We start from the raw sequence: 14,540 nt of genomic DNA, 5'->3' as shown, positions 1-14,540 counted from the left end.
GTAGGTTGCGCCTGGCGAACCAATGGGCAAAGGGCAGGGGGGTCCCACTGCCAAGCAGACCGGCAGAGGGAGCTCTAAGAAGGCCACATCCACACCCTGTGCAGCGGGGTCTCGCAGCACACAAGTTATGGGAATCGTAGGGCTGATCTCCAATGAGAAGCAAACAGGCCCTGGGCCCACAGCAGCCCCTGCACCTAGAGCACCTGGGTCACGAGGAAGGTCTGTCGTGACCGCATCAGTGAAGGGGAACTGTGTAGGCAGCAGGAACATGGGCTTTTCTCAGGTGAAGTGGGCAGCCTCATGTGGGAAATTGTCACAGGAAACAAATGGGCACCCCAGGACCCCAAAACAGAAACAGACCCTCCTCGAGAGAGCAGTTAGCCTGGCCAGGGAGCTAGGTGCTGGCTGGTTTCTCCTGAGGTTATATCACTGCCTTCCATTCTTTTAAAACTTTCTCAAAGGAGCCCTGGCTGGTGTGGCTCAGTGGATTGAGTGCCGGCCTGCAAACTGAAAACTTTCTCAAAGGCTTAAATGTGTGTCAAGAAGGTACTGAAAGGCTGATTATCATTCGGGTTCCTACTGTCTCAGAGGAGCCACATCACTCTCACTCCCAGTTGCTCTCAGTCACTTCTCGGTGCTGTCCATGCACCCAGCAGTCATGTAGGCCACAGTCAGGACCTGTTGGCTGTACAGCCCTCGGAACAGGGCCTCTTCCCCAGCTGCTCCAGTGCTAACTCCTCCATCTGACCACCCTCCCTCTGCCCACCTCCACCAGTGCCGAGTCAGGGGGCGGGTCTAAGGTGCCCAGCCCTGACACACCGGCTTGCTTCAGACTTGCCACCCTGAGACCGCTCTATCTTTGGCTACATGCTGCTGGGAACAGCCTCTGTGAAGACCCAGCACAGGTCTTTCTAAGCAACTTTTAAACCAGTCCCTAGTCGGGCTAATGCTGTCCAGGGTGCTGAAAGTCCCCCCCAGACAAGTGCAAGTCATGCACAACCCACGCCAGGCCTGCTGTGCCCACAGCCCGCCCAGACCCAGGCAAACAGGGCATGCATTACTGCTGCCTGGGAGCAGCTGGGAGTTCACATGGACTGAATTCAAGGGTACCCCAAAGTGTGTGTTAAGCCCCATGGTTGGGCGAGTCCTGCCCTTTGCCCCCATGTTGCTGCCGATCCTCTCACAAAGCCAGCGATGGCCAGTGAGCCTCACACGGCATCTCTCTTGACATATGGTCTCCTCAGCCTTGCAAGGACCCTGCGATCACACTGGTCCTCCAGGTAATTCACAATAATTTCCCTTTCAGTTGGCTGATGAGTTACCTCATTTCACTTGCAGGTTTCGGGATGAGGGCATAACTTTGGGGGTCATCATTCTGCTTCTTACAGCACCTGGGGGTTCTGAGCTCACCCAGGCTTGGCTTCCCTTTGCTTTAGAGTCCCTTACAGTGAGGTATGAGCATGTACGTGGGCAAGAGAGGGGGCAGCACCCTGGGACTGGGGAGCATAACTGCACAGCACCCCAAGGCGCCCGGAGGCACCCTCTGCTGTCACTCGGCTTCCCAGCCGCTCTTTTCGCACTTCGACTGCACTCGCTCCACAGGGTAGTGGGATGCAGGGGCAAGCGGGCTCCTGCTTCTGCCGTTCAGACCCAGGGAACACCAAATGTCTACGTTTTTTTTTGTTCACTTAAATTTTTAAAAATCATTTTCATATTTCGCCCTGAGCTCTTGGCAGACTGCACAGTGGTTTGGAAGAGATGAATCAGAAATTCTTAGTGAGCGAAGCCTGACCAAAGTACACGTGTTCCTCAGGGTTTAACACTTTAGTAAAGATGCACCTGGCCCTGAGTAAAAGTGCCCCCCAATGCATTTCCTAGAGAACAGGATTCTGGAGCTTCTAGAAGACAGATAAGGGAGCAATGACTGACCTCCTGGGCCCAGTCTGCTACGGAAATGCCAGAAATGCACAGGGCGCCATGAGCCCATGCAGGTCAGGGCGGGTCATTTCAGGTCAGCTCGAGCGCCTGCAGGGGGTTCCTGGTCATGTCCTGTCCTACCTGCCCTGGGTGGCAGGTCAGTTCTCCCCCACTTACAAGAGCGAGGGCGCCACAGGGAGACACTCAGGGTGGGGCTCATCTCTCCTGCACATTTATGACACACTTGGACTTGGGCCTGCCATAAGACAGAGAGCCGTCACTCGAGCACTCTCCACAGCAACAGTAAACAAGGCAAGGCCCATAAACTCTGAAAGCGTGTGCACTCAACCCCCGCCAAGGTACACTCAATAGCACCTGTCACAATTTGTGGCCCCATCAGGAACATCTGGAAGGAAGCTTCTAAATTGCTTACCACTCCACCCCAGGGGACAGGGCAGAGCACCAACAACCGCCCCACCATGAAGACGACTGCTTCCGATGACACTTCCTTTGAGCTGCCCCGTTACACTTTGTGCAATCAATCCTTCCAGCTCTGGCTGTTTGACCTTTGTCCAGTGCCCTGCAGGGCCCACCAGTGCGCAGTATGCCCCCCAGGGTGGACCAGAGGAGTATGCTGTGGGTCCCCACTGGAGGGGTCATTCTCACAGAGGTGAGGACACAACTCCGGCTCTCTGCTTGATGACACCTGCAGCTCCATGGACAAGCCTTTCTTTTGCTGGGGCTCCCACAGACACTGGTGGCTGGGGTGGACCCAGAAGGTGGGAATCTGAGCAGGGCCTTGACCAGGGGTGGGATGGGGGCTCTGGTGAAGCTTCTGAGAGAATAACCCCTCCTCTCCATCAGCTAGGCCCCAGCCTGCATACTGTCATATAAGCCCCTCCACGACTCCTAGCCACTTCTGGGTGGACTCACCTATGTCCTCCATAACCTCACCCTCCACACCCCTCCAAACTCCTGACATTGACTGTGGATTGAGAGCTGCTATCCGCCCCCCAGGTTATTGTACAGGAGAGGCCCAAGTCCGGCCCCCAAACCTCCAGGTCCCCACAGCAATGGTTCTGTGGCGGGGCCCCCACCCCGCCAGCCAGCAGCATTAGGAACTTGCTTAACTCCCAAGCCCTACACCAGACCTGCTGAACTGGAAACTTGGGGCCACAGCACCCCATGAATGTGTGCCTCAAGCCCCAGGGAACCCAGAACTCAGGTTGCGATCCGCTGCCTCATGGGCTCCAGGTCACCTGAGCTGAGCTGGTGCAGTCAGCTGTAGACACGGGTAGGGCTGGGCTAAGGCTTTCCCACCACCGTCCTGCTGCACCTGCCCGGTGGGAGCGCCCCTTCCCAACCACCCACCTCCTCCCTCCTTCCCACCACACCCCCAACCCCACCCCTGGAAACTCCCTCCAGCCCCCACAAAACCAAAAACCTATACACATCAACACTCATGTTTTTAAAATTATGGGTAACAGTACTTGTGTAGTGTGCATTTTAATACAAACCTAAGATAAATATTTAAAAACTAAGAAAATAATAAACAAAGGCTCTTCTCTCTGCAGCTCTTACCCTGTCACTGGGGTGATGGGGTAGGAGCAGGAGGCGGTGCAGGAGGGGTCATGAGGATGGTGTGCTGGGTGGGGAAAAGGAGACTCTGGAAGCAGGTGCGACAGCTGGGTGAATGGTGCTGGACACTCGATTCCTGGAGGCCTGGGCAGAGTGTGGGGCAGGCAGGTCAAAAGTGTGGGTGTGACTGGTGGGGATAAACCTCAAACAGCTGACCGGGCCCTTTGCTCTTGGGCAAGCTGAGCAAGGCACGAACTTTGGATGCAGCTGAGGTATCAGGGTGGGTGCTGCTCCACTGGGTGTGGACAGCTGGATTTAGGACTATGCAGATCAACAGGGAGGAGTCCACACACACCCACTACTTGTGGGCCAGCACCCCAGACCAGGGTGACCCCACAGCGGGAAGGGTGACAAAGGTCCCTGACACTTCTGGATGCCAATGACCCAGCCTGTTCCTCTATCTGCCTCCTCCTGACAGCAGGTAACTGAAGGATGAACCTGTCACTAGGAAGCGGCAGCAGGGGCGTGCAGGTGTTTGGAGGCAGGGCGGGCTCTGCTTCCCTGAGGACCTGGGGGCAGACCTCTCCAGGAAGCAGCCCAGTAAGCAGCATGTCTTGGGGTCTCAGGGCACAGAGGACAGACCCTTTGGGTACATCCAGCTGGGATGGGGCTCCAGGGCCTGGCACCCACCCTGAGCTGTGAGAAGGACTGGCTATCAGTCCAAGATGGCCTCGAAGTCTGTGGTCAGGGCCGGATCAGCTGCGGCTTGCAGTGTGGCCAGCGTCGCCCTCGGGAGCTGCCGGCACAGCTGCGCTTGGGCTGCAAGATGACCAAGATCAGACTTCCTCCCAGAAAAAACCTGAGAACATGCTTCATGTTGGTAGCTTTGTGGGCCCACTGAGGGGCCAGGAAGGGATGGCTGTGTGCTGAGCACCTACCATGTGCTGGCCAGGTTCCAGGCATGGGGCACACACCCTCGGGGCTGAGGAACAGACGGGGCCAGTAAGCATGTCAGAGCACAGTGAGGGGGTGGTGTGTGCAGCCAGGATGCAGGCCAGGGGTGGGAGAAGGGCACACAGACCAGAGGGGGTTGGAGGAGGGAGGGAGAGGGAGGCACAGTTCCTGAAGAAAGTATCAGCCTTGGAGGTGAGGAATGAAGAGGTAGAGAGTCTGAGTGGGCAGGCCAGGAGCCCAGGTAAGGGAGCCATGACCCTCCAGTCATTTGCACCCCATCACCTGGGGACTGCTGTCCCCACCACTCCTGTGACTCAGATATGGAGGGACTGACATTCGTTCACTCAAGGACAAGGACAGTTCCTGCGCATGCACGAGGGGTGCCTTGGGGCTGGACTCACTCGCCCAAGCTTACCAGCCCGGAGCGTTCCCAGAAGACACTTGTAGGTGGCACTGTGATGAGACAGCTTCAGCAGGAAGGCGTGCAGGCACAGCCACCTAGTGGCTTCAGAAGGAAATGGGCCAGCAGCACCCTTGGTCCCCAGGGACAGCCCTGGGGGACAACACAAGAGGCTGAGGCTTCCACCGGGCCCATCCCAGCACTTGGGCTCCAGTCGACACCTGGGGTCCCCATCAGGCTGCATTCCAGAGCAGGGACTCAAGGGGCAGGGCACCAACAGATGACTTCATTTCAGGGGCCATCCCAACCCAAGAACCACAGAATTCTGACAGCTGAAATGCTTTCAACTTCTCCAAAGAAGTTTCCCCAAAAGAGAACTAACAGTAAGTAAAGGTTGTTGCCCTCAGGACCACAAAGCATGGCCTGACTCAACCTGACTGTGACTGTGCATGCCGAGGTTGTAGGGGGTGGAGGCAGGATGAGGGGCTTGCATGGCTGTTCCTGACTTCCCTCCCTCCGAGACAGGCAGGGGGCTTGGGCTTAGTCTCCCCTATTCCTGACTACCAGCCTGGATTCGTACGAGCATCCCTGAGCCCCACGGAGAGGAGGCCCTGCCTGGGACAAGGCCCCTCGGCCAGTCCCCAATGTTCCATCATGTTCCAATCATGAAGGATGTCTGACCACATGGCAAGGGGTGGGTGAGATGAGGTAAGCATGTGGTCGGCACGTTAGACCGTGGGGAGAAATGGCAAGAGCCCAACTCCCTGTCTCCTGTCTTGGGTACACTAGCGCCTCTGGGCACATTGGCACCAGAGCTGCTCTAGTCCCGGGCACTCCGTGCGCTGAGAATCCAATGTCTGCCAGCACCACAGGCCACCCCAGCCCTGGGTCACCTGCACGCACCTGTGTTCTTGGCTTTCAGAAGGGTATAGCAGCGGGACGCAGTGTCAGAGATGATTCGGAGGAAAAACGAGGGGTTCTTCCGAACATGCTGATTGAACGGGAGCTGGAGCACACAGGCGTGAAACCTGAGGGCAGATCGGGCTTATCAGAGGGCAGTCCCTGGCTGAACGTGTGCATGGGGGGCATGTGGGTCTACAGGCACAGGTGTGCATGTGTGCTCAGCCTGTACGTGTACATGTGCACAAGTACCCCCCTGTGCACGTGACCACATGACAAGCCCATGGCCAGGTGCCCTGTGCCCCTGATCTTGCCAATGACCCAAGCCCCTTCTGGAAGAAATGTGCATGTGTCCATCCAGCCAGTAGGCAGATGGAGGCATCTTTCTTGCTTATGGGAGTGGGGAGACAGACCTGGAAACAGGGTTGGGGCCACTACTGGCGTGGAAGGGTGTGTACCACATGCTGGGAGGACCCTCTACCAAGGGAGAAATGGTGCTTAGCGCAGAGTGGGGGAGGCCTCCACTTGTGGACACTGCACCTTCCAACAACTCTAGCCTGGAGTCCCCGATTGTTCATGAAGAGCTGAGCCCAGCAGGCCCCAGTCAGACGGTGCCTGGTGAGCGTCCTGGTCTGTGGGCCAGGCAGACTGCCCTGGCCTTGCCTGTCTCAGCTGCTGTGACCACTACGGTTCAGCTTTGCATGTCCCCTCCTGCTGGGAAGGGCATGGGGCTCTCTGACCTTCTATGTGCCTAACCTGCTTTACTGGGAAGCAGCTGCCATTCATGACCACGGTGGAGGAGCCAGCAGCTCTGCACCCCGTCACACTGACTGACCAAGCGAATAGCGTGGAGCTGCCCAAGGGTGCCTGCCATACACCCGGGTTCCAAAAATGTTCCTTGACAGGAAGGTGTATGGGGCCAGAGCCCCACAGAGCAAGGGGGTATATTGCTGGGGGCAGGAGGGTGAGGTTGGGCTGAAGCCCATAGCAGGGCCTTTGCAGGCGAAATGATGAGGCCTCCAGGGACCTGGGGCTGGTCAGGGGCTGGTCTCCCACTCACTTGGAAGCATCAGCTGACTGCTCCTTACCCCTTAGGGACCTGAGAAATGAGCAGGTATCACAGCTACCTTGCTGGTAGCTGAGAATGGCCTGTGGGCACATTCCTGTTTACACTGAGCACATTTGCAAAGGTGTCACGGCAGCTTGCACATGACAGCACGTGTGCACGGGGAGAAGATGCAGGTGAAGGAAGAAACAATACGAAAAGCAGCAGGTGTTGATCTGAGCACTGGGGTCTCTGGGTGGAGCACGTGGGCCCCATACTTCCCAGAAGTGTACACAGGGCCCTCTGGCCCTCACGGCCAAAGCACAGGGTGCGGGCCCTCTGGGGCTGACGGAGTTTCTTGGTGACATTTAACAGGCATTTCCTCCGACAGCCCCATTCAGTTCCTACCAGCTAACTGTGTCTCACAGCATGGGCACAGCACTGGGTACCACAAACTCGGAGGCTCGAAACAGATGCCCAGCTCCCCAGCACCCGGGGGATGGCTGTGCGCCCTCATCCACCCCATGCTTACAGCCACTGGCCCCGACTGTGGGCAGAAGGCTTTCCCTGTGCCAGAGGGGCAGTAGCTGCTTCCTGAGCTGCCTGGCAGCAGGTCTCCCTGGAAACCACTGAGCAAAGACCAGCGTGTGTCCTGAGGCCAGACAGGCGAGTAGCCAGGCTGGTGTCCATCTTCCTGAGGGGTGAGCACAGCTTGACAGCGTGACCATTAACATTTTCCCAGAAAACACTAAGGCACAACCAGTTCTTAGTTCTGCCCCAGTTCTCAGCAGGTTACCGTGGAACCCCTGGGGACAGGGAATGTTCTGGAAGCGTGGCAGGGCCTCAGCATGGACTAATGAGTGGAGCACAAGTAGTGGTTGAACTGTTTGGGAGTCAGGTACCAGAGCCCCTTTCTGGGGGACACTGGAGGGTTGGTGGCCACGGATGGTCACCTGTACCTGCCTGGACCCTCTGCTCTCTGGGATCCTCCCCAGGAGGGCATCTGCCTTCCTCCCACTGTGGCTCATCTCCTACAACCCCGTCCCTGCAGCAGGACGCAGGGACGCCTCGGGCCATGCTGGCCTCCTAGCACCACCTGGTGACTGGGCACAGGACCTCCGACAAAGCAGAACTGCATGAAGAGGCAGCCTCCACTGCTGAAACTGCTTTCCCATAAACCAAAGGCTTTGACGTGAAGGCCTGGGGAACCAGGGAGAGGGCGCTGCTCTCAGCCCACGGGAAAGCAGGGCCCAGGCCGTGCGTGGCCCTGTCGCCCCGCTCTCTGTGCCGGCGCAGCCAACGAGCCCACCTGTAGGCCTGCAGCAAGAATATCTTGTAAACGTTTGTGCAAACCGTCTGGAGGCTGTTCACCTGGAGCCGCAAGGAAAGGAAATGTTGGAAATACAACTGAAATGTACATTTCTATCTTTTGCGTGATCACCAGCATGAGTGGAGTAAAAAAGAGGACCCTTCTCTCTCCATTGACATCCTACCACATCCTCACTGGTGGCCCCTTGCTGCCTGGGGTGGAGTCAGGACTCTGCTGGGGCCACCTAAGGAAAACAGGCAGGAAGGGATGAGAAGGCCAGTGCTCAGGGTGGCTGTGATGACACCTTGTGGCCCTGAGGTTCTGAAGCTTGAGGCCACCAAGGCCTTGGACCCCCATACCCTGCGAAGAGGAGCCCCAGGGTGGAGGAAGATAAGCCTGAGAAGGGTAGGGGAAGGGGTCCTGGATGTGCATGGGCACACATGCACACTCACATACATCTATGCACACTCCCACACGTACACACACAGGCATGTATGTAAAAACAAACCCACAGGCATGCACAGCTATGCACCCACATGTACAGTTATACACATGCATGCTCAAACGCACACCCACCAATATCCGCATGCTTATGTGCACATCTGCACATGTACACAGTGGGACCTATAAACCAACTCCCACTGGCTGACTGAGCAGCAGGCTTTCTGAGCTATGAGGTCTGCTGGTCACGTGCTCACCTGCAGATCCAGAAACAGACTGTGGCATTTCAGCCTCAACACTGCAAAGAGCTTCCGTCGCATGCTCCTCCCGGCCTTGAAGCCCTGGCTGAAGGTGAGACTTGCTCTGATCGAGGTCTGGGCATAACTGCAACACAAAGGGCATGTCCCATGATATGTGTGGCCACCTTCCACCCTCAAACATGGCCTGTACCCTCACCCAGAAGAGGATGCTCACCCGGCATCCTCTTGGTCCGACCCAGCTCGGTCATTCTATGGAAACACGGTCACTCCAGGGAAACAGGACAGAGCGTGAACAGGGCCCTGCACACTGCTGCTGGCAGCTGGGGCACTCCTGCCATGTACCCCCCTCCATGTAACTCTGCAAAGGTGGACAGCGGTGGCAGATGCCCATACCCTGGATGCCATATTTTGAAATTTATTTTCCCTTTACTAAACACTCTTTGAAAACAATTTCAATGGCAGAATAGGTTTCTTCTGGGTGTTGTGTGATATCGCAGCCACTTACTTAGGTTGTTCCAATGCCGTGGCAACAAGTTGTGCCACCCAAGTGTTTAAAAATGATCAAAATCTTTGATGATGTTTCTGATTTTTTTCCTTAGGATAGACTTCTAGAGTTGAAATTATTGGAAAAAGGTCTTAACACTTTAAGAACTTTGATAAAAGTTACTGCTTTCCAGAACAGTGGTTCTTGTCTGCCCACCCTAAGAAATGTGCAAACATGCCCACACCCAGCTCCAGTGCTTGGTGAACTGCAGGGCAGCCGCCAGAGTGAGGGACTGGGGCCTTGGTGCTGTTGTTGGCAGAGCTGGGCCCAGAGGGTGGGGAGCCTGGGAAGTCGAAGCAGAGTTCACCTGATCAGGAGAAATCAATCGGACAAAGCTGAGGGGCCGGGGTAGGGCAGGGAGAGGGCTGAGGAAGGGAGGCACATGGGCCAGCTCGGTGAGACGGCAGACAGGTGACCGACCCTCTGGATCGAGCATAGAAAATAACTGCATTTGCCTCTTCCCTTTCTAAGCAAATTCCCAAAGAGCCTCTTGGAAGCAGGAGTGAGTGCTGGAGTGCTCCAGCAGAGGAGCTGGAATTCCCAACCCAAGGAAAGGGAACACATGCTTCCGCCAGTTTCATAATCTGTACCCTTTAGTCATAAAATGGCAGATTCCTGCATCTGTGTTCGCCCAGGTCAGGTCACATCTGTGCTGGGCCTCAGGCTGGACTGCATGCGAGCTCTCAGATTTGGGAGACAGGGTATTAGGGCTGAACTGTGTCCCCCACATTCACGCGTTAAAGCCCTCTCTCTGTGTGACTGTGTGGGGGACAGCGCTTTTAAGAAGGTAACTTAGTTAAATGAGGACATTACAGTGGGACCCAATCCAAGGTGACCGGTGTCCTTCTCAGAAGTGAGAGACACCAGAGATGCCTGAATGCAGGACGGCCACGTGAGGACACGGGGAAGACTGTCTACACCTCGAGGAGAGGTCTCAGGGCGAACTGGCCCTGTCTAGACCTGCACCTCAGACTTCCGGCCTCTAGGACTGGGAGAGAATGTCTGTGATTGAAGCTGTCCTGTCTGTGGTATTTTGTATGATGGCCTGAGCTAACCAACCACACAGGGACCCACAGGATTGTGTACAGAGCAGGCCCCGCGTGCCATAGCCCAGTGTCCCTGGTAAATCAAAGGTGGCCATGAACTCATGATATCCAGTCCGGCCACTGACAGGCAGTAAGAGTGTGTGCCCTCACTGTGAAAAGACCATGTCCAGCAGGACCTGAAATCTTGGGGTTCCGATCTGTACCACTTCCCTACATGCTGGGGTTGCGCCAGCCACACCATTTCCTTTTATGAAAAACACTCCAGACAGCTGCTTACCTGGCAAGTCCCTTCAACCCACACAAGGACACACTCTGGCCCCCTCTTGAGGGGGAGAAGGCACCGTAAAGTCTGACCTTTTGGGACCACAGGCACGTGTTGGATCGGGACAGAAGCAGGATCAGGACTAGACCAGCCTGGTACACCTGGCTGGGCGCACTTACCTGGAGTAGTCGCAGAACACCTCCAGGGTCTGTGTGTCCAGCAGCAAGCCACACCAGGGGAACAGGCAGTGGGCCGGCAGCTGCAGGGGGGCTGCACCGCCTAGGACGTCATCTTCCACAGGGAAGTTCACTACTGTCTTCCGCAAGTTCGCTATGCAGCCATACTCGGGCACGCCCTTGACCAGGGTCCTAAAGCAGGGAGGCCACATCGGCCACCGGGAGGAGAGATGCCACTCAGGATCTCGAAGCACTAGCTCAGTGCCACGTAAAACCCTGAGAGGCAGAGGGAGCAAGAGCTGGCCCTGAAGGGCAGCTGCACCACATCGGACTGCAGGTGCTCCCAAAGCTCTGGGTGATCACTGTTAAAGATCAGAGAACAGGGCAGCCCCCAGGAAGGGCAGAGGCCGGTAGTAGGAGAGGGGAACATGGGGCTGAACCCTGAAGGCCAAGTGGACTCCGCATGACCCTATTCATAGCTAAGATAGGTGAGCAATGGGCTTAGGTTCCCAGCTGAGAACTGAGAAAGGCCAGGTGGGCGGGCATGCAGGGCCCATGGATGACACACTTCCTCTCTGCAGTGGCCAATTGGGCCCACTCAGAGACCGAAGTTCCCAGGTGTGCTGGGGTGTTTGTAGAAGAGGCCAACACACCTACATTCAGCCAGCTGTAAAGATTACCTTCCATAGTGAGGTGGCACACCCATCAGTCGCAGGACCCATGAGCAGAACCGGGGTGTTCTGAGAAGGGGGAGTCCTCTGGTGGACGGCAGCCTGAGCTCCTGCCCTTCCTGTGCAGCCCATGGATTTCAGACTCAGCTTGCCAGCCCCCGCCATCACATGGGCTGACTCCTTGCAATAACTCTATATGTCCCCAGCTAGCCAGCTCCCAATGGGAACCCAATGGACACACTCTGGTCCACCTCCCTGCCAAACACCCTCAGTGCAGTGGTGTCCCACAGACACTCCACGAAGAAGGCCCCACTCTGTCTGCACTGTCCCCTCTGGCAGCCACTGGCCACGTGTGGTCACTGATGTCTTTGAATTTGGCCAGGAGCTGGATCTGTCACGTGACTTAACTTTGACTAATTTACATGTGCCCATTATCCTGTGTGAGGCTGCTGTGTGTGGCAGGGGGGGCCAGCACATGCCCAGCAGGGTTTTATGCAGCCCTGCAGGCCCTCTGACCCCTGAGGATCCCCTGGGGCAGACATGGGGTACGGGGACACCATCAGCAGGGCTCTCCAAAGACAACCCTGCACCCAAAGCAAACTGGCCCTCGGGCACAGGCACTTCTCAGAGTTTGGCTTTGTCACTCTCCTCCCTTGGAAAAGCACACTGCAAAACAGGCCCCAGATTCCCGGGGTCCAAGAAGGGATACCACTCTGCAGGCCATCCCTCCTATAAGGCAAGGACCCTGTCTGTGAGACGTAAGTTTGAACAAAATGAACTTCAACACCAACGCCCCAGGTGATCCTGTGCATTTAGCAAGCCCCCGCTCTCCGCTCTCTCTCTCTCCCAATGCCTGCCACAGAGAAGAGTGACTCCATTTTAGAAGCTGCAGACAGGCAGGCAGGGCTGACTCCTGCTCCCCCTTCACTGGCACAGCCCCAGAGAAGGTGTTGTCACTCCCTGCACTGTCCGGTGCAGAGTGTGTGCGTCACTTCCAAGGAGCCTCCGAGAGCTCAGCCCAGCCCAGATGCCAGACCCCCTCCTGCTCTCTCCCTCTGGGGACACCTGTGTCCTGGTGCCACGGTCAGCTCCAGGCTCCTGCTCTGCACACCCAGGTTCTCAGAACAGCATGACTGTGCCACGTGCCCTCAGCAGAGATGCTGGGACACGGGGCATCAGATGAAAATGAATTCTTAGGGGAGCAAGGCGGGCTGCATGAGGCCACAGAAGCACCTGTTGAGGCCCACATGTATGCAGGCCCTTACCTGAGAAAGGCTTTCGCTTGTGTCAGGTGAGGAGTGACCAGCAAGAAGTCGTCCACCAAACGCAGGAGCACTCTGACAGGCAAAGATGCCCGAGAAAGGGTGTTAGATAGACCTGAGTTCACATGCACAAGAACAAATAACCCGTGGGACTCAGTTCTGGCTGGGAACGGAGGACAGGGCCCCACAGTCAGGCCAGCACAGCCACCGGCTGGGTCCCCTGGAAATGCCTCACTCCCTGGTGCACTGAGAGCCACTCACAGCCCACATGTGAGGCCGGCTCACTATCTCTGGGGAAACCTCCCATGATGGACAGGCAGCCCTGTCTGCACCAGAGCACAAGAGGGGGCAAAGGTGATCAAGGGGACAAATGACAGGGACCCCGTTACCCGTCCTGCTGCAGCCCGGGGAACACCCTGCTCTCCATGTCTCCATAGCATAAGCTGCACAGCAGGGTGGACAGGATGGAGCCCTGGGGGATCCCCTGACACTGGACGTAAAACCTGGGGGAAGACATGGGCGGAAGGGTGGAGCACGTGTTCAGACGTGTGTGCAGACCACACACACACATGCACACACAACGCTCAGACCACATGCACATGTGCATACCACACAGTGAACACAGAGCACACGCCACCCTGCTTGGGGAGGGAGGTGAATCTCGATCTGCCACACCTGCCCACAAAACCCCACCACAGACTGTCCAAATGGGGCGTGACCCCTCTTCACCAAGAGGCAGCAGGCAGTCCTGACTCACTTGCCCCCAATCCTTATGACGTGGTTGCGCACCAGATGCAGGAAGAAGTCGAACAGGCTGCTGCTGGCCTCATTCAGAGAGCAGCTCTGGAAAAGCAAGTGGGAGATGTGTGTGAGCGAGCGGACACTTGAGCAAGAGATGGGCAGGGGCAGAAGGAGCGGGAGGCAGATGAGTGGGGACAGCATGGGTAATCTGTGGCTCTGGCTGGGCTCAGACCCACGGCCACTGGCCCAGATGGCTTGTGCCACTCACTGCTGCTGTGGCACGTGGTGGGGCTCTGGTGGCCAAAAGACATCTGGAGGTCTTACAGCCATACTTGAAGGATTGGTTCAACCTAAAACTGGTTCTGCATAAAGCCACAAACTCAGCAACAGCCTCTGCTCACACACAAGAAAAATGTGCTTCCCACCCATGGGTCAACTCCAGGTAGATCTATGGGTCGAATCCAACGTGTCTTCCTAAAGGAAAGGACATGTTTTCTTTTGGCCTCCAGATCAGAACTGAAGGAGAAGATGCCTCTAGCAAATCTTAACAAAGAAGCTGGACAGCAGCAGAGAATTCAGCGAGAGGGCTGAAGGCAGAACAAGCCTCCGCTGGCTGACAAGGGTGGCTTCGGCTTGCCCATGGCCCTGCCCCCAGCGGTGTGTTGGGCGTCTGCCCGTGCTGACCTGCTCGATGACTACAGTGTCCCTCAGCGAGCTTGTCTTCTGCAGTTGTTGCACAAACTGTTTCATGTAAGGCTGGAGGTCCGTGAAGGTGGACACCTAGTGTCAAAGAGAGCTGGGTGTAGGGTGCTGTGCCCACCCTCAGGAAGTTCAGGCTACGCCTAAGTGCTGGCACCTGCAAGTGTGCGAGCACGAGCATGTCTGGCCCTCCTGTGCCGTTCCACTTTGGTGTCCAATGCTGTCCTCCGGGAGCCCAGGCCTGGCCTGTGGCCGTGCAGCAGGGTCCAGCACTTCACGGCCACTCTGGCACAGCCGCTCAGGAACATTCCTCTGGCAATGTCTGAGACTAAACA

The 14,540-nt window shown here is 56.7% G+C and overlaps 1 protein-coding gene across 4 annotated transcripts in view; it reads right to left on the bottom strand.

The window, feature by feature from the left end:
- Window positions 1-14,540, bottom strand: part of TERT (telomerase reverse transcriptase) — a 41,402-nt gene that overhangs the window by 3,381 nt on the left and 23,481 nt on the right. For 2 of the 4 annotated variants that reach the window (XM_053657262.1, XM_053657263.1), the window contains 9 exons: window positions 14,191-14,286; window positions 13,523-13,608; window positions 13,155-13,268; window positions 12,769-12,840; window positions 10,836-11,024; window positions 8,802-8,928; window positions 8,104-8,165; window positions 5,753-5,877; window positions 4,865-5,002 (listed from right to left, as the gene is read on the bottom strand). In XM_053657262.1, coding sequence (XP_053513237.1) covers window positions 4,865-5,002; window positions 5,753-5,877; window positions 8,104-8,165; window positions 8,802-8,928; window positions 10,836-11,024; window positions 12,769-12,840; window positions 13,155-13,268; window positions 13,523-13,608; window positions 14,191-14,286 — 1,009 coding nt within the window. Of the gene's footprint in view, window positions 1-3,382; window positions 4,315-4,864; window positions 5,003-5,752; window positions 5,878-8,103; window positions 8,166-8,801; window positions 8,929-10,835; window positions 11,025-12,768; window positions 12,841-13,154; window positions 13,269-13,522; window positions 13,609-14,190; window positions 14,287-14,540 lie in introns of those variants that run through there. The other 2 variants (XM_037137305.2, XM_037137303.2) reach the window with 2 other exon arrangements.

Source organism: Artibeus jamaicensis, unplaced genomic scaffold (genome assembly GCF_021234435.1).
Source record: "Artibeus jamaicensis isolate MK-2021 breed Jamaican fruit bat unplaced genomic scaffold, CSHL_Jam_final scaffold_369, whole genome shotgun sequence".
In the NCBI taxonomy this organism is placed as follows: Eukaryota; Metazoa; Chordata; class Mammalia; order Chiroptera; family Phyllostomidae; genus Artibeus; species Artibeus jamaicensis.
The sequence above is the reverse complement of the archived record's forward strand: the minus strand, read 5'-3'. Positions and strand labels throughout refer to the sequence as shown.